General features: G+C 36.7%; 1 protein-coding gene and 1 pseudogene across 1 annotated transcript in view; one reads left to right on the forward strand and one right to left on the reverse strand.

Moving 5' to 3' along the window:
• Positions 1 to 7,720, reverse strand: part of LOC102424634 — a 38,166-nt pseudogene extending 30,446 nt beyond the window's left edge.
• The window catches only part of PIBF1 (progesterone immunomodulatory binding factor 1), a 209,059-nt gene that overhangs the window by 99,915 nt on the left and 85,703 nt on the right, over positions 1 to 23,441 (forward strand). The window contains exons 11-12 of the mRNA XM_006096365.3: positions 14,278 to 14,443; positions 19,725 to 19,875. Coding sequence (XP_006096427.1) covers positions 14,278 to 14,443; positions 19,725 to 19,875 — 317 coding nt within the window. The remainder of the gene's footprint in view (positions 1 to 14,277; positions 14,444 to 19,724; positions 19,876 to 23,441) is intronic.

The following is a 23,441-nucleotide window of genomic DNA, read 5'->3' on the forward strand; positions in this document are numbered from 1 at the left end:
TTCTGTCCAGGATCTTTTCCCATGATTCTCTGGCTAGGTTCTGGTTAGGATCTGATGATGATGTGATGAGGATCTGATGTTTATTGTCTTGTTACATCCGTATTTATACCAGCCGATTTTAATCCTGTCAATTTCTATTACAAAGGTTAGGGTGTTTCTTATCTCCATTCCAGGGAGTAAAGATTATGTAGCTTAAGCGTGATTGTTCTTATTTAAAGTGATTAACTACCCGCCTGGCACTTAGTTAAGGGATTTTATTCCCTCCCTAACTTCAGGGAAAAATCCCTACCTGGGGAAACAACCTTTCTCGGAGAGGTGACCTTGGTTAAAACACATAGCGCCAAGAAGGGGAGCAAACATTAAGAACAGTATGCCATATACGCCAGGTCCCTTGAAACATGCTGTGCAGATGTTTCTTCTCTGCAGCGACTGTGTCAAGCAGCAAGGATGGACCGGCTCCCGGCATTTAATCACCCAGAATTCAACATTTCCAAGTATATCTTCTGCGATTTCAATTCAGTAGATCTAAGGTGGAGCCACGGCATCTGTACTTCTCATAAGCTCCACAAATGCTCCTGATGGTCGTCCCTGGTTGGGCTAGATAAAATCAAGCTCAGGAGTCATCCTCCGCCTTGCCAAAGAAAAGAAGTCTTGCTCTACTACCAAACTGTCATGGATTTGAACTCAGGACTCTGGTTTCTATATTCCTATTTAGGAGTTTCCTAGAGTCATGGAATTTTTAAACTCACTTTCAGAACACTGATTTGTATAAGTTAAGATCTATAGTGTTTGCCTGTTAATAGGAGTTGGTCTAAATAAATGACTTTTACATCCTTTTTGGCCTTTACAGTATTTTGTCTGTGTAGCAAATTGACTGTTTTAAAATCTATATAATATAGGAAAATAGGACAAAACCATGATTATTCTTCATTCTGCATCCTGCCCCCCCCCCCAAAAAAATACTTTTTCTTATGACTTTTTTAAAGACTTCATTTTTCTTATAGTAGTTTTAGGTTCACAGCAAAACTGAAAGGAAAACAGAAGTCTTATGACTTTTTTAGAATTATATATATATATATATATATATATATATATATATATAGTAATTTTTTTCTTTAATGTAGACCAACACTCTGAGGTATATATTAAAAGCAGCATGAAATAGTTTTGAGTTCTGTGAAGCACTGATATAATAAATACTCTTAGTTCAAAGGATAGTTCAAGCTGAATTTTAAGTGTTTGTTGTCATGTTGCCACAAAAGGGAAAAGAGCTACTCATTCAAGCACCGTCAAAATATTTTACTCTAATTTTATCTCATGCATACTTTGATTTATTTTAAGGCAACATTCCTTTCATTATATTTGTTTCATTTAAGTAATTTTATCTTCACATACCTGCAGTATGTATTTTTTGCCTTTATAGGCAGGCCAAATATTACTACATATTATTTATTTTATTATTAATAATATATATTTTATTTGATCATGATCTGATAGATGCATTGAATTACTCTAAATACATGCTTGAAATTCTTATAAATCCACAGTACAGTTGTTAAGCATACTCAGCGTTTTTAACTCTGCAAAAAAAGATCTCTCACATTCATTTAAGAATTCGCTTGTAAGCCAAAAATGACAGATGTAGTATTACAGCTGAGAAGTGAACTGGTTGAAGGAATCATCTAAATGGTTGAAACATTTGGACAAATAACCAAATGCCTTTTAAATTCCTTTTGCTTGTCCTATAGTAATCATTGTTGTAACACTGATCGTAGTTTTACAAGTTTCTCTACCTGCTTTCTTTTCAGTTTAGAAAATTTCACAATTGAAAGAGAAAGACTAGTTACTAGAACTCTTTGTCAATGAAAGGAAAGCAATTTTATGTGTCTTTTCTAACATACATCAACTATTCTTAACGTGTTTTCTACCTTTAGAACTTTCACATGTTCAACATACACCTACCAGTTTCTTTCATTACATCCAGTGCTTCTCTATTAGAAAAGAAAACAAATACATCCCACTAGATGGGTATATTACAATATACAAAGCTGGTATGTTATCTGGATAACAGGAGGTTCTGGTCTACTCTCCTTTCCAACTGATAAATACTAGTAAATTGGTATAATTGAAGAATATAACCATCATATTTATTTATTTATTTTTAAGTTTTATTTCATTTTATTTTTTAAATTTTTTTTTTCTCTTAAATATTTTATTTTTTTACATTTTTCCCTTTATTGATGATTAAGATATTACAAATGTGTCCTTATCCCCCCAATGTCCCCTCATCCCCCCAATCCTGCCCTCACCCTCACCCCCTGTTGTCCACATCCATCACTTATGCTTATATGCATGCATACAAGTCCTTTGGTTGATCTTTCCCCTTCATCCCCACCCTCCCCTACCTTCCCTCTGAGTTTTGAGCATCTGATTGATGCTTCTCTGTCTCTACATCTGTTTTTGTTCATCAGTTTATGTTGTTCATTATAATCCACAAATGAGTGAGAGCATGTGATATTTATCTTTCTCTGACTTACTTATTTCACTTAGCATAATACTCTCCAGCTCCATCCATGCTGTTGCAAATGGTAGGAGTTCCTTCCTTTTTATAGCAGCATAGTATTCCATTGTGTAAATGTGCCAAAGTTTTTTAATCCATTCATCTGCTGATGGGCACTTAGGCTGATTCCAAATCTTAGCTATGGTAAATTGTGCTGCTATGAACATAGGGATGCATATATCCTTTCTGATTGATATTTCTGGTTTCTTGGGATATATTCCTAGAAGTGGGATCACTGGGTCAAATGGAAGTTCCATCACATTTAAATATTAAAGATACAGTATAGCGATATGAAAAATTCTTTTTAAAGAAATAGATTTTCACAAATCTACCTTTCAAAATTCAGTTGTAAATTGTATTTATATAAATGTACTTTAATTTGATACTTTATGAAATATATTAAAACTACATAAAAAATTGTTTGCTCTTTTAAAGTAACAGATTAGAAATTATAACTTGGGTATGGCAGAGCAAGGGTGCTTATTTCTGGGTTCAGAGATCTTTTTTTAAATGTTTTCAGGATATTAAAAAAGTAATCAACCAAAGACTTAATTTACTAGACATTGATGATGTCATAAATACTTCATCTCTTACTTGGCTAATAACTGTGTTGTAAGAAGGAAAATAGATCTCAGCCAAAATTATTTAAGTGGAAAGTACTTAATTTTTCATTTTTTAAAATTCCTCATATCAAAAATTTTAGTTGCCTTTAGTAAAATTACTGTTTTAAGTTAAACTGTGTAATGTAAAAACAACTAACTTCTTTTTCCATCCTCCCTTCTCCCAGATATTTTTACCTATAGTGATATCATTTCTTCAGGAATGATCTTCTTTTTCTTTTTATATAACTGAAAATGTCCTTATATGGTTTTGATGTATCCATGATACATGTCTAAATATGTATGTAAGTAATGAGTCAAGTTTTATTTTTTTTGAAGAAACACATCAGAATATATGGATCCAAATGATAATATCTTTCAACAAAATAGGCACAGTTGGGCTTCTGTGCTTTTCCACACACATCGAGGCAATGCTCAGTATGGTTACTTTATCCCAGTCCTTAGAGCAGCCTTTAATTATAATGATCTTCTTCCTTCTGACTTTATTAAGATTATAACCCTTAGCATCAGATAGGTACTGATATTTAGTGTGGGAAATTGGGGAGAAGCTAAATGTATTACTATAGTGGAATAATTAAGAATGAAGAATTATGGGGACAGTAAAGTAATAGTTATGAAAGGAGTTTAATAGCATAGGAAAAATTTTAAGTTATAATATCAGGGCAAAAGGGTAGAAAATCTATTTGGAGGGATGGTTCACATATAATGTACATTGCAAACATTTTTATATATGATAATAACAGATGTTGGTGAGGATGTGGGGAAACCATATTTTATACATATCAGGTAAGATTTTTTATTGAGAGTATTACAGATGTCCCCGTTTCCCCCCCTCCCCCGCCTCCTTCCAACCAGTTCCCACCCGGAGGCCTTCACCACCCTATTGTCTGTGTCCATAGGTGCATATAAGGCCTTTGGTTAATCTCTTACCACCCCCTCCCACCCCCCTTCCCTCTGAGACTCGTCAGTCTGTTCCATGTTCCCATACCTCTGATTATATTTTATTCATCAGTTTATTTTGTTCATTAGATTTCTTGTTTGTTTATTTTGATTTTTAGAATCAATTATAGATAGATATGTATTTATTGTCATTTTATTGTTCATATATTTTATTTCTTCTTCCCCTCCTCCTCCTCCTCTTCTTTCTCCTCCTCCTCCATCTTCTTCGTCTTCTTCGTCTTCTTTTTCTTCTCCTTCTCCTTCTTCTTTCTTCTTTCTTCTTCTCTCTTCAATATTTCATGTAATACTGGTTTGGTAGTGAACTCCTTTAGCTTTGTCTTGATTGAGAAGCTCTTTATCTGACCTTCAATTCTAAATGATAGCTCTGCTGGGTTGAGTAATCTTGGTTGTAGGTTCTCACTATTCATCACTTTGAGTACTTCTTGCCACTCCCTTTTGCCCTGCAAAGTTTCTGTTGACAGTCATATGGGTGCTCCCTTTGTGGTAACTAACTGCTTTTCTCTTGCTGGACCAGTAGTTTTATTGCTAGCTTTACCCAGATAAGTTTCTATTGAACGAGTACAAAAAACATTTTACATAAATGTTAAAGGCACACTTTAAAATTAAATACCATTGTTTGAAGTTATTTATTACATGTTTTTGCAAGCTAATATCTTTTTAAGGTATGATACTTTGTAAAACATTGTGTAATATGAAGCAAGAATTCTCATGATCCGTCCGCAGTGTGTTACGATTCTCTCATGGTCTTTAACCCTTGGCATTTTTATTATGATGTGTCTTGGTGTGGGCCTATTGGGGTTCCTCTTGTTTGGGACTCTCTGCACTTCCTGGACTTGTAAGTCTATTTCTTTCACTAGGTAGGGAACGTTTTCTGTCATTATTTCTTCAAATAGATTTTCAATATCTTGCACTCTCTCTTCTTCTGCCACCCCCATAATGCAAATGTTGGTATCCTTGAAGTTGTCCCAGAGGCTCCTTGCACTATCTTTATATTTTTTTATTCATTTTCTTTTTGCTCTTCTGATTGAGTGTTTTTTGCTTCCTCATATTCCAAATCATTGATTTGATTCTCAAAATCTTCTACTCTACTGTTGAATTCCTGTAAATTATTCTTTATTTCAGTTGTTGTATGCTTAAATTCTGACTGGTCCTTTTTCATGTCTTTGACATTCTCACTAAGATCCTTGAAAGGCTCATTAAGTCCCTCTAAGCTCTCATGAAGATCTTGATTAACCTTATAACCATGGTTTTGAACTCTGTATCCAGTAATTTGCTTGGTTTTGTTTCTTTCATTTGAGATGTTTCTTTGTTTCTGCATATTTGGGTGCTTCCCTGTATTTGTTTCCACGTATTAGGTAGAGCTGCTATGTCTCCTGGAATTGGGTAGCCTTGTGTAGTAGGTATCCTGTAGGGCCCAGTGGCTCAGCCTCTCCAGTCACCTGAGCTGGGAACTCTAGGTGGGCCCATGTAGGCTGTGTGCACAGTCTTGTAGTTGGGCCTTGATTGCTATTGGTATCTCTAGGAGGAATTGACCTCCTGGCCAAATTGGCTGTGAAGAGGACCCACTGCAACTACAGTGGGAGAGCTGTTGTGCAGAAAACACCCGTATGGAACAGGACTTGCTTCAGTGGGGCTTTGGTGCCCACTGAGTCTGCTCCTTGCGTATGTTGCTTGTAGATGTGTAGAGTTGTAATCTGCTATGTTCTGAAGCTGTCCTTCAGGTACACTGGTTCTGGGGGCTCCAGGAAGGTATAAAGTCAGCCACAGCCTGGGGCTACCCTGCAGGGGCTATTTTTATTGGGCTTAGAGGTACCCAGGCATGGCCCAGCTGTGAAGCAAAGCAGGCTGGTGCTAATGCCAGGTCTTGGTACTTTTATTGATAGGTTTGGAGCACACTGACATCAGTTGCAGCTTGTTTGTGAGATTTTAGCAAAGTCTGAAGCCTGAGGCAGGACAGGCCATTCATATGGAAAAGTTGCTGCAAAAAGCTTGGGTGGGCTGCAAATTGGGTGGGGTGGGGTCTCAGGAGTCACCAGGGCAGAACAAACAGTGTGGGCCACATTGATGGAAATTCAGATATGGGTGCCAGTCAGCCTTGCAACAGGGTAGGTCCCACAACAGGAACAATGACCCTTGCGAGCACCCCAGTCTGGGAGAAGCTGCCCCCAAGTTCCTGCCCCAATGCCAGACAATCCAGTTTCTCCTGGTATGTGTCTGGGTCCCCCAACATCTTCTGGTGCTGGAGCTCAGAGGAAGCAGGACCTTATAATTTTAGTTCATTTGCCAGCCCTTCAAAGGGACACTTGGGTTGTTGGCAGCCTCTGGGTCACTAAGCTCCAGTGTTTTTACAGCCCATAGTTGTGGGGACTTCTCTTCCAAGCTCTGGGAGCTTGGGCTGGTTGTCTGGTGTAGGTATGGAACCTCTTGCTCCTCATGGAAGCCTCCACAGAGATAATTTCTCTCGTGATTAAAAAAGAGGTACATGTGGGTGCCGGTCCAGCCCATTCCATACCTCCACCCCTCCTATCAGTCTCAATGTGCTTTCTTCTTTACTTCTCTAGTCATAGGACTTCCATTCAGCCAGCTTTTAGGCGGTTCTGGATGATGGTTGTTCTGTGTTTTAGTTGTAATTTTGATGTGGCTGTGGGAGGTGGCAAGTACCGGCATTTACCTATGCTGCCATCTTGGTTCCCTCTCGTGATATCTTTCTTAGAGTAATGAAATATCCTGATTAATGAAAAGTTTGCCCTATATAAAATAGTAGTTTTTAAGAATAAATAAATATGTACCTTTGTAAAAAATATTGTGTCTTGTACCTTATACTCATTATGCTTTAGTTATGTAGTTGGTAGAATATTAGTGAATATAATATTAGATGTAGATCTAAGATAGATAGATAGATAGATAGATAGATAGATAGATAGATATAGATGTACTATTGAGAACAAGAAAAAAACTTTAGAGAGACTTGAAAAGTCAGTGGTTTAGTATTTTAACCTAAGACCATTGGCTTTCCTCAGCCACAGGAGCAGAAAATTCAAACAAACAGTTTTTTGCTCAGTTCTTAATTGGAGTAAGTGAATCTTAGGATTTGGTTAACTATCATTCCATTACTCATCCAGAGGCATTTCAAATATGTGGTACAGGTCTAGAAATACAACCAAAATTTTGTAAACAGTATGAAAATGAGTGTATCCCCCTGAAATTGAAATAGCAAGTACAAAGTAGTTAAGGTGTGGATTAGTTATTAGCTCAACCAAAATGAATAATTTAGGGGAATTGGATATCAAACTCAGGGAGGCCTCATTAAAAAAATAAAGTGAAAGAGGAGTCTAAAACACCTGTCAGCAAGATTGATTCTCAGTGGATTAGAGATGTCAGCCTCTGCCCTTGTTAACTTCAATGTCCCACAGCAAAATCCACCATCCACCCAAGGTATTCCATCTGGAGATTCAGGCCCAACTCTGTTTCAAAGCATTCTTTTTACATGTTGAAAGTTTATCAGCAGTCTCTGTCCCATTTGCTTCAGAATTTAGAATTAAATTACCTCCTCACATAAAGGATTTAGTGGTTCAGCCATGACTACCTCCTCCCATGTATTCTTCTAAACCACAGTATTTTCTCTGTATTGACCCCGAGAACCCTTCAATAGTTTCTGCCCAGTTCATCTACCTAATGCCTGACTACTGGAAAAATCCTTTCCTGAACCCTTACCAGTAACTGGAAATCCTATTACTTTGCTTTGCTTCCCTTACCAATCTTTCTTGTCCAGATTTTATTTTCTGTACTCTTTATCTACACACACTTGTCCTCCTGTACACAGTCAAATGCCTTGCATCATCCACTTCCTTACTTCCAAACAAGCAGCTCTTAAAATGTCTTGCTGAAAGGACTACTTCCTGGTCCTGGTGATTACAGGAACCTCACCACTGAATATAATACTTTTTGAGTATTTTGCCTTGGCATACCTATCTACCAAATGAGATTAAATAACTGGGTTCAGAATAAATATCCAGTTTTAATATCAGGGAAGCCATTAATATTTTGTGGACAACATTGAAAGATCAGATGTTGTTTCTCATTGGAATAAAAAACTAAGTTTAAATAAAGGGCTAATAATGTTGTGGGTCTTTCACTTTTTTATTAATGATAACCTTGTTGATATTGGGAATAAACTATATACATTTCTTAGTTTAATACATTAGAGTGTAATGAGCAAAGCCTTTGCCATAATACATATGTAAAGATTGATGAGGTAAACATTGTTATGAAAACTTATTGTTATTTAGTGTTTTATCTATTGCTTTTGTTCGAATGAGTTCTCCCAATCCTGAGATTCCAGTGCCATGTAGATGTCTCTCCTGTGGTTATTTCTCAGCATTATAAAACACGCCATGCTACCTGAAATTGAATTCACCATAGCCTGCGAGGATTTCTTAAGGATTAACATCTTTGTAGCTCCCTATCATATAGCTGATTTTCAGCTTTTAACATGTCTTCTTATACATCCAGCCCCCAAATCTGTTGCAGTGAATATTCCTTAAGAGCAAGCATTTAATTCTAGTATTTTATATCACTACTTGAAGCCTGGTGCATGAAATTTGTGCACGGGTATGGTCCCTAGGCCTGGCCGGCGATCAGGGCCGATCAGGGCCTTCCAGCTGCAAGCTGGGGCTTTCCTTCCCCACTGCTGGCTGCCAGCCAGGGCTTCATTCCGCGCCACCCCCTTGTAGTCAGCACAGGTCATAGCAAGCAATCAAACTCCCGGTCGAACTCCCGAGGGGACACTTTGCATATTAGCCTTTTATATATATGGATTTTTTCCAATAGTATGTGATATATGAGTGAGTCATAAGAAAACTAGAAGAACCCAGTTCCAAATGTAGCATAAAGAATTATCTAGCCAAATTTGGGCCCTGGGATGAGATGCTTGTGAGGATAATTAGAGATTCTGATTATAATTTAACTTTATAGGAAATTTGACCTCTTACAATATCAAACATAAAGTTGTTAACATATAAATAATATTGACTTAATTTAAATAAGACGTTCACATTAAGAGGATAAAATGAGAAGATGAGTCAACACAGTAAACTGTGACTGGTTATATGTGCAAAACAAGTCAGAGGGAGTTACCTTAAACTCTCAAGTTATGTTATGCTACTGCTGTCCACTCCTCACTGCTGGAACTGTTTTTGCAGCTCTAATGTTTCTTCAGCATTTTCACTGTTCAATTTAACAAATTAAAATGATAATTAGTGCAAAGGCATAATTATTTGAGGGAGATTTTTTTCATGGTATAAACAATGTGGGAATAGGTTAATCGTTTAGAATTATTTAATTTATAAAATTGTCATTTGTTTTGTCAATTTATTAAACTTAGTATTTTCAAATTTCATTTGATCTATAGAATTAACATTAGGCTTTTCAATTTATTAAACTTAGTATTCTGAGATTTCTAGATGATGACTTTGTTATTTAACTTTTTAATGTAAGGAAAGAATAGTGCTAAAAGTGACTTTCGAATGCCATATAATGAATAAAACCAGATGGAATCTAAAAGCTAAATCTTTAATTTCTTACTTGGAGTTTGCATTGATCTTAGAATTATTCACAATGTCCTGAATCCATAAGAAGGCAAACTTTGCAGTTTAATCTTTTCAAAACAAATTATTTTAAAGGTCAATATCACATTCTAAATTACTTATCCAGAATTTATTTTAGTAATTTGTCTAGTGTTTTCTATAGCTTAGCATACAAATTAGGTATTGATTTCACATGTTTTATACATTTATAAAACAACTTATTCTCAGAGTACAGGGACATTTTCATGTCAGTTAAAATATGGAATTAACACACTCTTTGAGTGAAATAATTTTTACTGCTTCTCGCCCATGGGACAATGAGCTTTCAGTTTGGGCCTCCAGAGAGATGGCTGTGGTGCAAGGGCCTAAGGTGAATGTGGACAGCAGTGAGCCAAAAATGAGCTAAAGAGATGCCTGAAAGCTCAGAAGAAAGCGGAGGAGGCCAAGCAGAAGAAGCTCAGTGAGAAACAACTAAGCCAGGCCAGTGTTGCTGCCACCAGCCACACCACTGACAAAGATGTGAGTGCTGAGGAGGAGAGCCTAGACCCAGATCCATACTACAAGATCCACAGCCTAGCAGTTCACCAACTAAAGGTCAATGGGGAGACACATGAAAACATGCTCAAAGTCACTAATCATCTGAGAGATGCAAATCAAAACAATGAGGTACCATCTCACGCCTGTCAGAATGGCTATCATCAACAAATCAACAAATGACAAGTGCTGGTAAGGATGCAAAGAAAAAGGAACCCTCGTGCACTGCTGATGGGAATGCAGACTGGTGTGGCCCCTGTGGAGAACAGTATGGAGTTCCTCAAAAAACTAAAAATGGAACTCCCATTTGACCCAGTGATCCCACTTCTAGGAATATATCCTAAGAAACCAGAAACACCAGTCAGAAAAGATATATGCTCCCCTATGTTCATAGCAGCACAATTTACCATAGCTAAGATTTGGAAACAGCCTAAGTGCCCATTAGCAGATGAGTGGATTAAAAAACTGTGGTACATCTACACAATGGAATACTAAGCTGCGGAAAAAAAAAAAAAAAAGGAATTCTTACCATTTGCAACAGCATGGATGGACCTGGAGAGCATTCTTTGAAACTGAGGAAACTCATGACCAAAATTACAAATAAACTACAGAATAACCATCATTCAGAACTGCCTAAAATCTGGCTGAACGGAAGTCCTACAACTAGAGATTTAAAGAAGAAGTCACATCGAGACTGGCAGGAGGGGTGAAGGTGCAGAAAAAGCTGGTCCAATACCCATGTATAGCATTTTCTTAATCAGGAGGGATAACTTGGCTACAGAGGTCAAGAGGTCCCAGCTCCACACCAGGCCCCCCAACCCAGGGTTCCAGTACCAGAAAGAGAAGTCCCATAACTTCGGGCTGTAAAAACCAGCAGGGATTGTGGCTGAGTGACACAGAGGCTGCTGGAGTCCCAAGTGTTCCTCTGAAAGGGCTGGTGCACGGACTTACTTGGATTCATTCCCTCTGAGCTCTAATGCTTGGGCAGCATCTTGAAAGGATTCAGGGACATTCAGGGTGGAACTAAATTGTCTGGCATCAGGGCAAGAACTGGGAGGCAGCTTTCTCCCAGACACAAGTTCTGGCAGAAGTCATTGTTCCTATGCTGAGTCCTCCCCTGCCACAGAGCAGGCGCCATATTGAGTTTCCATCAACCTGGCTCACACTGTTCACTTGGCTCTGATGACTCCAATTTGCATCCCCAAGCTGTTTGCAGTGGTCTTTCCATATGAATAGCCTGTCCTTGCTCAGGCTTCAGACTTTTCTGAAATCTTTCAAACAAGCAGCAGCTGGCCTCAGCATGCCCCATACCTTTCAGTAAGAGGCTCCAGGCCCAGCACTAGCAGAAGCCTGCCTTGGTTCACAGCTTGGCCTCTCCTGGGTATCTCCAAGCCCAACACAAGTAGCAGTCATCTGCAGATCACTCTGTAGGGGTGGCCCCAAGCAGGGCACAGGAAGTAACTGACTTTGCACCTCCATGGAGGCCCCAGAGCCAGTGCACCCTGTGGTCAGCTTCAGACCATGCCAGATTACAACCCTACCACATCCACAAGTAGCACACTCAAGGGGCAGACTCAGCACTAAAGCAAGTCCTGCCGCATAGGGGTATCTCCTGCACAACAGCTCTTCCACTGTAGTCACAGTTGGTCCTCACAGCCATTGGCCTGGGGGTCAATCCTTCCAAGTGATGCCAATAGCAAGCCAGGCTCAACTACAACAGGACAGTGCACACAGCCCACACAGGCACACTTAGAATGCCCAGCTCAGGTGACTGGAGAGGCTGAGCCACTGGGCCCTACAGGACACCAACTACAAAAGGACACTCTACCAATTCCAGGAGACATCAACAGCTCTACCTAATACATAGAAACAAACACAGGGAAGCAGCCAAATATGTGGAGACAAAGAAACATCACAAATGAAAGAACAGAAGAAATCTCCAGGAAAAGAACGAAATGAAATGGAAGCAAGCAAACTACTGGATACTAAGTTCAAAACCATGGTTATAAGGGTGCTCAAGGATTTTAATGAGAGCTTCAAAGGACATAATGAGACCTTCAAGGGAATTAATGAGAGCTTCAAGGGACCTAGTGAGAATTTCAGGAACCTTAATGAGAACATCAAAGATATGAAAAAGGACCAGTCAGAAATGAAGCATACACTAACTGAAATAAAGAATAATTTACAGGGATTCATCAGTAGAGTGAAGGATTCTGAGAATCAAATCAACAATATGGAATATGAGGAAGCAAAAAACACCCAATCAGAAGAGAAAAAAGAATCCAAAAATATGAAGATAGTGTAAGAAGCCTCTGGGCTAGAAGGGGTCAATGGGGGGAACAGGGGGACATATGTAATATTTTCAAAAATAAAATTTTTAAAAAAAAATATATTATGTAATAGTGGAAAGGTCATTGCTATAGAGTCAAATATAGCTGGATTTGAAACCTAACCTAAAATATACTAGCAGTTTCTTCCTGTTAAAGAAATATTTTATATCTCTGAGCCTCAGGTTCCTCATCTGCAAAACCTAATATGGTTGCTCTAAGGCAGTGGTTCTCAACCAGTGGGTCGCGACCCCTTTGGGGGTCGAATGACCCTTTCACAGGGGTTGCCTAAGACCATCGGAAAACACATATATAATTACATATTGTTTTTGTGATTAATCACTATGCTTTAATTATGTTCAATTTGTAACAATGAAAATACATCCTGCATATCAGATATTTACATTACGATTGATAACAGTAGCAAAATTACAGTTATGAAGTAGCAACGAAAATAATTTTATGGTTGGGGGTCACCACAACATGAGGAACTGTATTAAAGGGTCGCGGCATTAGGAAGGTTGAGAACCGCTGCTTTAAGGAGATACCATGAATTAAACAGTATGCTCTCTGCTTCCCTACCATACCCATACACTTCTTTCTTCCTAGAATACTTCCCACCCCATACCTCCTCCTGACTTACACACACATGCACATGCACATGCACACGCACACCTATACAAACCAATTTAGGTCTCCTTCCTATATGTTCCCAGTGAAATCAGGAATTACCCTCATGAAGCACTTAATATATTCTGTCGAATTTTCATGTTTTTTTGCCTGTCTTCCCAAGCAAACTAGATTCTTTAAGGGGGAAAATTTTTGTCTACCATTATATACATATTTACTTGGCATATGGACTAGCTCAATAAACATTTGAATAAATGAATTTTAGTAACATATTTAACCCTATCCTGGGTTCAGAATAGCTCTAAAAAGGTATAATGTGTCTGTGTTTTGCTTTCTGTTAGAACATAATCCACCTAAGGCATTTTTAAATTTATAATATGCGGTGATTTATATTGTAAAATGCAAATATTTTTATTACTAATTATATCTATGAAATGAAGAATATTCCTTATCTGTATTGTAGTAGACTACTTGTACTTATATATTTATCTTTGTAATTTGTACATTATGTTTTCTTGTAATATCCAAGTATATATATATATATATATATATATATATATATATGCTTTGCTGATCTAAAATTTTATTTCATAAGTGTCTCAAGAATTTGCAGTTTAATGTACATATTTTATGCCATTCTTCTCCATCTGTGATTAGACTTAGAATGAAATAGCAAGCTTGGAGGCAATGCTGTAGATTTAAGAAGGTCTGTAAAATATATAGAAATTAAATCATTTTAAGCAATATAACTGAAACTTGCTCTTACCATTTTTTATTTTAAAAACTTTACAAAATAATAATAATAAACAGGCAATATTACTTTTAGATGGAAGGAATGAAAATAAGGTGCATTAGAGGAAGTTTTTAATTGGTATATTTTATTCTCTGGATTTAGCATATTTTCATACATATGCCTGTCTAAATTATTTACAAGAGCTTTGCTGAATAAATGTTATTAACTGCATAATAAAATGAAGGTGTGGAAAAATAGAAGTAATGTTTATGTTTATATAAATCATCAAGATTTCTTTAAAGTCTCATAGCCATCCTTCTTCTTTCAGGTACAGAGAACTACAACTTAGTACAGAGAGCAAAGTAACAGAATTTCTCCATCAAAGTAAATTAAAGTCTTTTGAAAGTGAGCGTGTTCAGCTTATACAAGAGGAAACTGCAAGGAATCTCACACAGTGTCAGTTGGAATGTGAAAAATATCAGAAAAAACTGGAGGTATATGTACAAACTTTTCTTTCAATAGCATAGCAGGTGAGCTCCATAAGTAAAGGTCTATATCATATTAGGCTTTATAAATAATATTTGTGTTATGTAGGAGAAAGGGCCTGTCCTTATTTTTATTTTTTTTTCTTTATTGATTAAGGTATTACATATGTGTCCTTATCCCCCCATTGCCCTCCCAACACCCCCCACCCCCCCTCATGCCCTCACCCCCCTAGTGTCTGTGTCCATTGGTTAGGCTTATATGCATGTATGCAAGTCCTTTGGTTGATCTCCCCCCCTTACTCCCACCCTCCCCTGCCTTCCCTCTGAGGTTTGATGGTCTGATCAATGCTTCTCTGTCTCTGGATCTGTTTTTGTTCATCAGTTTATGTTGTTCATTATATTCCACAAGTGAGTGAGTTTATGTGATATTTATCTTTCTCTGATTGACTTATTTCACTTAGCATAATGCTCTCCAGCTCCATCCATGCTGTTGCAAATGGTGAGTTCCTTCCTTTTTACAGCAGCATAGTATTCCATTGTGTAGATGTACCACAGTTTTCTAATCCACTCATCTGCTGATGGGCACTTAGGCTGTTTCCAAATCTTAGCTATGGTAAATTGTGCTGCTATAAACATAGGGGAGCATATATCCTTTCTGAGTGGTGTTTCTAGTTTCTTGGGATATATTCCTAGAAGTGGGATCACTGGGTCAAATGGGAGTTCCATTTTTAGTTTTTTGAGGAAACTCCATACTGTTCTCCACAGTGGCTGCACCAGTCTGCATTCCCACCAGCACAGTACACGAGGGTTCCTTTTGCTCTGCATTTGTCCTTATTTTTAAAAGCACTCTTATCAAGAGGACCTGTGTTCCTTTTCCAGATAAATAGGTGGAAAGAAGGAATGGAATGTTTCCAAAAGAAGAAATGCAAATTGATAAGAAATAATTAAAGAAATGCAAAAATTTAAACTTTTTTTTTAAACCTTTATATAGGTCTTTTTGCTGGCAAGAGCATCCTTAAATGGGAAATCTCATGTAGTTAGAACAACATGGTAATCTGTTTAATGTCCTTAAAAAATTGATCTAGTAATTTTAGTTAAAGGAATTTAGTAATAAGCCATGCTTATAAAGGTTTATATTAATGATATATGTCACAGTATTATTTATTACAGTAAAAAATTGGAAATAACTTAAATGTCTAATAATAGATAATTAAAAGATTTTTAATTAGTATAAGTTTTATATTTTGCTGTATTCATGCATTGTATGATTACATGCAATCATGTTTTTGAATATTTTAGATGTGAGGGAAACACTCATTAAAAATATTTAATGAAAGATTCAGTAATGTCACCCTAATCAGTTTGGCTCAGTGGATAAAGCAACGACCTATGGATTGAAGGGTCCTGGGTTCTTTTCTGGTCAATGGCAAATGCCCAGGGTGCAGGCTCGATCCCCAGTAGAGGGTGTGCAGGAGGCAGCCAATCAATGATTCTCTCTCATCATTGATATTTCTACCTCTCTCTCCCTCTCCCTTCCTCTCTGAAATCAATAAAAATATATTTTTTAAAAGAAAGATTCAGTAATGTCATTATCATGATTAATTAGCTAGCAGTGTAAGTATTCATTACAATATCTCAGAGGTTACATTTCTGAAAAGTACTTTGGTAAGTAAAACTAAGATTAACAAAATAAAGGGTTTATTAGAAAATAAAGCCTTAGGGAAAACATAAAATGATATTACATACCTACATAGTTAAGAAAACATAAGTAAAAAATGTAGATTGTGTCCACTGCTAAAGCAAACCGGTGTTCAGCATTTTCAGATACCTTCTTCAGGAAAATGTCACAGTCATAATCTACTATGGAAGATTCTTCCATACATTTTCGATGAGACTGTATTAGACTAACTGATTTGGAACTCGTCTTTTGCAAGTTATGTTTTCCATGCTTTAAATTTCATAATTTCTTTTCCTTTTCATATTGCATGACTGTACTTAAGGATGTGTCTTGGAGCAGGGTGTATAGGAAAATAGAGAATCACTTCCTTTCTCTGGATACTTCTGAAACAAACATTTCACTAAACAACACTTTACAATATACAATGCTTATGTTTTCTAAACCATTGTATTTTGTCATTTTTAGCTGGTTGCAATCCAAATTGATTTCATGACCTTGTAATGGCTGCAACTTGCAGTGTGAAAACTGCTCTCCCATAGATATACCCACTTGGTCTGTGGGTGCAGCTGAATAGTAATTATGGTGTTCCTTTGTGTAAATGTCTCATGTGGAAAAACACCTTTGTAAGAAATATTGTGATCCTGGAAACTCTGGTTGATAAAAACTGAGGTTTTAGGGGAATTTCTGTGCATTTTCTCCTCAGTTAAACTAGGAGCCTTGAGAGGACAGGGACTGCTCAATAAATATTTTATGAGTGAATGAGTGGTTTGGTGAATGCTAATATAGTATCATTGTTTGAATCTTTTTTGTTGTTGTTCTGAAATACTAGAAGGTGTTTCTAATTTAAAATGAATTTACAGAAAAATATTTTGTGAAGGGTAAAGAGTACCTTCATATTACAATTATTATGTACTTTTTGTGGCTTTTACCGAACACTGTCATGAACTTACAACTTTTGGACAATTTATTTGTCTTAGTTATCAATTGGTAAAGGCTCTCAAAACACTGGCTTTTTATATTTTATCTTTTTAAAAGTAATTTTTGGCCTTTAATTGTGTATTACAGATTTACATGTACATATATATAAATATAATTTTATGTAATTTTTTATTATCATTAAGTTATTTAAAGAGAGGAATGATCCACTGAGATTTTGGTATTTAATGGAGTCCTAAAAGCAGTTGACCTATTTTATATACTAATGTTTAAGCTCAAATGTGTATATATTGTTTTTTCCTGAAGAAACTTTAATAGAATAGCCTTTCATAGGTCTAATAATAAAGTTCTTTGGCTTTTCAGAAACAGTTGTGAATTTGTTTAGAGCAGTCACTCAGACAAATCCATACTGAAAGGGAATTCTCCCCCATGGGGTACAGAGGTATTGGAAGATATCTCTGATCAGAAGTTTCTGCGGATTTCTCCTCTATGTCATGGAGAATTTTAAATCATATCTCTCAATTTAATACTATTTTTAAAATCTCATCTTAAAATAATATTTTATGAAATATCCTATTTTCAACTTTTTTATTCTTTATCTCTTTAGATATTTATTTCTGCAGCTTTTCTTTGTGTGTGCCTTTTGTTGTTTTGGTTGGGGGAAATGGGATACGAGTGAAAAATATCAGCTGTTTTGTGGGGCAGTCATTTAACACTGTCTTTACTAATCCTCTCGTTTATCAGTAGAGTTAGTGCCATCAGCAACCAGATTCTTAATGAATTACATCCCAATAGATTGAACTATGTGAAAGCCCCAGATTTTTTCACTATGTCGTGATTTCTTTATCTATATATATAAAAGGCTAAGGCGACCAGCCAACTGGCCGATCAGCCTGTAGGTATGATATGCACTGACCACCAGGGGGCAGATACTCAATGCAGGAGTTGCCGAGTGACAGCAACTTTGCAGAGTGCCCTCTCGCACTCTGGGACCCTTTGGGGGATGCGCACTGCAGATTTCGGCCCAATCCCCGCAGGCCAGGCCGAGGGACCCCACCTGCCGGAGGGATCCTGCTCACTGCAGATGCCCTTCGAGACCTGGCACCGCCCTAGGTGCTGCTGGCCGGGGAGTGACCGCAGGAGGTTGGCTCCAGGGCATGTCCACCTCATTTCACCCAGTCCTGTCCCACTGGCCACCTTCTCTAAAAAACAAATTCCTAGCAAGCAAGAAGAAATAATGCTAAAACTTGAATTTTCTTTTGCTGACCCAATCAGGGACATTAGAAATCATCCTAAAAAATATTATTACCATGTTATTCTTTCTCCACTCTCCAAAGGAATATATTTGGAGGATAGGGGATAATGTTTAATTTATTTTGGGGAGAAGTTTTAATGAAAATCATTGAAGGAAATGATACAGAATAGATTAAGGAAAATTAAGTTGTAATTTCTACTTGTTATAAACTGTAAATGGGTCTTCTGCATATTCTTTTTCCACTCCATAGATAGCACTCAATCACATACATTTGTTAGGGTGAACTTTATGTCAATAGAGAAAATACGTTTTCTTCCAAATTGTTTTAATTACAGAGAATTCAGGGTAATTAAATTCATACACCTCTATTTCTGTGAGCCATTTAATACAAGTTATTATAATTGTACTTCTTACAATAATAATAGTATTTTTCAACACTTACTGTGTTCTCTGCATTCGCTAAGCTCTGTGAATTTACCCTCTCCTTTAATACTCCAACAATATTTATGGTAAACCAAGAAAGAATAAGTAATTGCCTAAGATCACAACTAATAAGTGCCAAAGGTAGGATTGAAATCCTATTATATTGCTTCTCAGGAAATACATCTGATTCTGTGTAAGGAAGCAAGTGTAATACCACTTCATAATTTAGTTTGTACTAGTCTGTAAATTTTCTAGATAATTGGAATTTAATTTAAGCATTAAAACATCCCTTTGTCACTAGAAATGTCTCCTTTTTTTGGTGAATTCATTATAATCATCATAGTGATTCTTTCAATGAATTATTACTGAAGAATACTGGATTTTTGTTCTTAAAGTAACTTCATTTCCATGCCTTTTGTATTGTTTTTTTTATTTATCATTTTTATCCTTTATGTAGAAAGATATTTTCTGATATTGCCCCAAGTAGCACTTCACATTTACATTTTAATTTGCTGCTTTCAAGTTATGATTGTTCAAGAAACCAAAAATCTTACTGAAAGTATGGCATGGGTAGATAAATGAGCTCTGATGGAAAACTAAAGGGCTCATTTATGAGTGTATCACTTTGCACATGGCTTTTTAAGCCTTTCCCAAATGGCTGCGATCTCCAGATAAATGACCTCCAAGTAAGTATGGCATTACTGCATTTTTTAATCCTAACAAGCAAATGCTAGCCTTACTCCTATAACTATTTCAGTTTTTAAATTTGTTTTTTATTCAATTATATAATAAAGTGCTTTGTAATTTTCAGTTAAAAACAACTGAATTATTTTCTGTAGAAATAATTGTACTTAGTCATCTCAATTGAACTACTTTCACTTCATATCTGAATCATTACTAGTAAAAAGAGGGGAAAAAACTAATAATATTTTTGTATCACGTTTTTGTCTTAACTGTTATTTAATCTGCCTTTGCAATTTTTTTTCTTTCACTAATAGGTTTTAACTAAAGAATTTTATAGTCTCCAGTCCTCTTCTGAAAAACGCATTACTGAACTCCAAACACAGAACTCTGAGCATCAGGCGAGGCTAGACATTTATGAGAAACTGGAAAAAGAGCTTGATGAAATAATAATGCAAACTGCAGAAAGTAAGCCTCCCACAACCCTCCCCCCCCCACACACACACACAGCTTTTTGTTTTTGTTTTGTTGTTGGCAGCACAAGGAACCTAGTATTGTTCCTAAAACTGTTTTATTTCTTTCAAATATAATTGGTGGCTTTTTAAAAGAATATTTTACATTTTAGAAATTAGTCTTAATTCTAGTAGTTGAGATTTTAAAAATAAGTTAACTGTGGTAGATTTTATCTTTTCATTTATTTAGTTTACTCATTCAGTGATTATTAAATGCTTTACATATGCCTGGATCTGGGGAAATGGAGTTCATACAATAACGATTGCATATTAGGTGTTCCTTGTTTAGTCTGCTGGGAGAGACAAACATATTAACAGATAATTAAAGTGGTGAGCTAAGTGCTATTAGCAAGAGATAGGCAATCCTTGGTGAAAGTACAGAAGAGATCCTGAGTTAATTCAATCTTGGTGGAGAGGAATACCTGAGAGGAGACAACATTTGAATTAGTCTTGAAAAACAGATAGAAATTCTTTGAATGTACTATGTTATAATCTTTGACCCTAATTTCTAATTTATTTTCCCTGTGTTGTCCCTGACTCTAAGGAAATATTTTAAATTAACATTTCACCATTGACAATGATGTGTACTACAGTACATTATTTTTGTTCAAAAATGAGAAATAACAGTGGCTTTCTTAAAATGGGTTTAAACTTCAATTGAAGTTGACATTAAATTTTAATCTATTTGGGGAACATTTATTGTAAAGACTATAATATTTATAGGCAAATTTAAGACAAACTGTTATTTCATTCCATTCATTGTCTGTTTTCCATTTCCAAGGTCTGATAATTGCAATAGTTTTCAAATTTATCTTCAGTTTCTTCACTGGAGTCCAAGTAATCTTTTTCTTTAATATATTTTTATTGACTTCATAGAAGAAGGGAGAGGGAGAGAGAAATAGAAACATCAATGATGAGAAAGAATAGTTGATCAGCTGCCTCCTGCACACCCCACACTGGGGATGGAGCCCATAACCCAGGCATGTGCCTGACCAGGAATTGAACTGTGACCTCCTGGTTCATAGGTCAATGCCCAACCACTGAGCTACGCTGACCAGACTGTCTGAGTAATCTTTATAAAATACAGGTTTGATCATACCATGCATCAGCTTTAATGCCTTTATCACCTTAATACAATCTAAAGTATAATTCCTCAGCATGACTTTTGTATGATTAGACTCATTTATTTGTCTACTTTTCATGCCTTACCATTTTATAGCATAGCGTATCATCTTGAAAGTTCCATACTTTCTTAGCTCTATAATTTTGCATATGTCCTTCTGTGGAAACAAATTAGGAATAAAGGAACTTCCTCATTTCATAAAGATATATATATATATAAATAAATATGTAATATGGAAATTAGCCAGGACGCCATAACAGTCATGACTGCTCAGGAGGAGGCTGCATGCGCAGGTGGGTGGGAGGGGACTGCTGCGCAGTGAGGCAAGCCATGGATGGCGCAGGCCCGCAGAGAGCAGGGCCTGTCTGCCAGCCGCAGTGGCAGCCGGCAAGCAGGCCTGCAGAGAACAGGGCCTGCCAGCTGGGGTGTGCTGGCAGTCCCACCTCTGCGCGTGAGCTGCAGAGGAAACACCTTTTCTGACCGCTCATTATCTAAGTTCCTGGTATGCCACTCACAGTGTTCTTGGTAACTTGTGTAATAAGAATCCAAGAAGGTGATCTAGGGTTTTCCACCTCACTCCTGGAGGAAAAAACCAAGGTCCACTACTGGAGGGGCTAAGAAATGTCATATCCTGCCCTAGCTGGTTTGACTCAGTGGATAGAGCCTCGGCCTGCCGACCGCAGAGTCCAGTTCGATTCTGGTCAAGGGCATCTACCTAGGTTGCAGGCTTCTCCCTGGCCGGGGCCCAGGTCAAGGCTCATGCAGGAGGCAATCAATGGAAGTGTCCCTCTCACATTGATGTTTCTCTCTGTCTTTCCCTCTCTATTCCACACTCTCTAAAAATCAATGGAAAAATATCCTCAGGTGAGGATTAAAAAAAAAAGAAAGAAAGAAAGACATGTCATATCCCATGAAAGAGACATCTTGAAAATGCCTAAAGAAAGTTGTCATTTTTTCGTGGTGAAATGACTGGAGTCCGTGTTGATGAAAACACCTTGGCGGCTGTGGCGGCCGGCAGTGGCAGCAGCAACAGGGTGATGGGAGCAGCGCCTTCCCCTGATCAGCCCGGTTGCCTCCTGAAGAGGGAGGCCAGACTGTGGCTTAGGCTCGCTCCCCGGGGAGAGCGGGCCTAAGCCGTCAGTAGGACATCCTCTGAGGGCTCCTGGATTGGAGAGGGTGCAGGTCAGGCTGAAGGACCCCCCTCACCCTTGCACAAATTTCGTGCACCAGGCCTCTATTCTACAAATAAACCTATAGCTAATATCATACCTAATGATTAAATATTAAATATTAAACCTTCCTTTAAAGAAGACATCAGGGCAAGAATTTATATTTTCATAACTTATATTAAACATTGTAATTGAGCTCCTACACAGTAATATAAGACAAGAAAGAAAGAAGTATAAAGATCAAAAAGAAAGAGTAAAACTATTTTCAAATTCCAAAACAATCACAGTATACTGATAAGTAAATTTCATAGGTATACTTAAGATTTGTACCTTTTGCTATATGTAAATTTTATTTTTTACTAAAGAACTATAATAATCTTGGTGAGGATTAACAACAACAAAAAAGAATTGGTGAGCTCTTAACAAAAGAACTATACATAAATATTAAAGTGTAATTTATGATTTGCATGTGGAACTGTTGATGTTTGAAGAGCAGATGTCTGCAACATACTTTGAAATGCACCCAAAAAATAAGATAGATTTTTGGGTAGATATGGGAATGAAAAGATGTATGATAAATAAATATAGTACAATTTTTAATTTAGAATCCAGATATTGCATATATGGGTATATACTGTACACCTTTTTCAACTTTTCTGTGTAAATATTTTAAATAAAATCTTTAGAAGAAATATAGAAATTATTTTTTGCTATGATATTGTATAAGCCAATTTAAAACCATCTTAGAATAAAATATATTTACCTGTACTTGGAAGATCAAGAAACTAGGTTCTTCTCTATCCATTCACATTGGAAGTTGGAATATTTTTATCCTTGTTTAATACTTATTGATTAACCAAACTTTCAAAGATGTAAGCAAAACATCCTTTTAGTACAACAATGTGTACAATATTCAAGGGCTTACCATCTAATTCAGCTAATTTCAGTTGACATAATGATGGTTAGACTTTATTTATTAAGGTGTAACCATGGCAAATTACAGTATCCTATTTACACTTAAATTGCTTTTTATAATCAAATAAATGTGTTATTTGGATATTTGAGTTTAGTTTTCAACTCTCATCAAGTTATTAAAAATACAAATATTGCCTAGAAACTAAGTAAATTCAAAAATAAAACAAAAATCAGATTTCTAATTGTCAAATTCAGGGACATTCTACCCATTTTTGTCCTACTTGAAACCTTTGCTAGGCATTTGTCACATTTCTC

Source organism: Myotis lucifugus, unplaced genomic scaffold (genome assembly GCF_000147115.1).
Source record: "Myotis lucifugus unplaced genomic scaffold, Myoluc2.0 scaffold_177, whole genome shotgun sequence".
In the NCBI taxonomy this organism is placed as follows: domain Eukaryota; kingdom Metazoa; phylum Chordata; class Mammalia; order Chiroptera; family Vespertilionidae; genus Myotis; species Myotis lucifugus.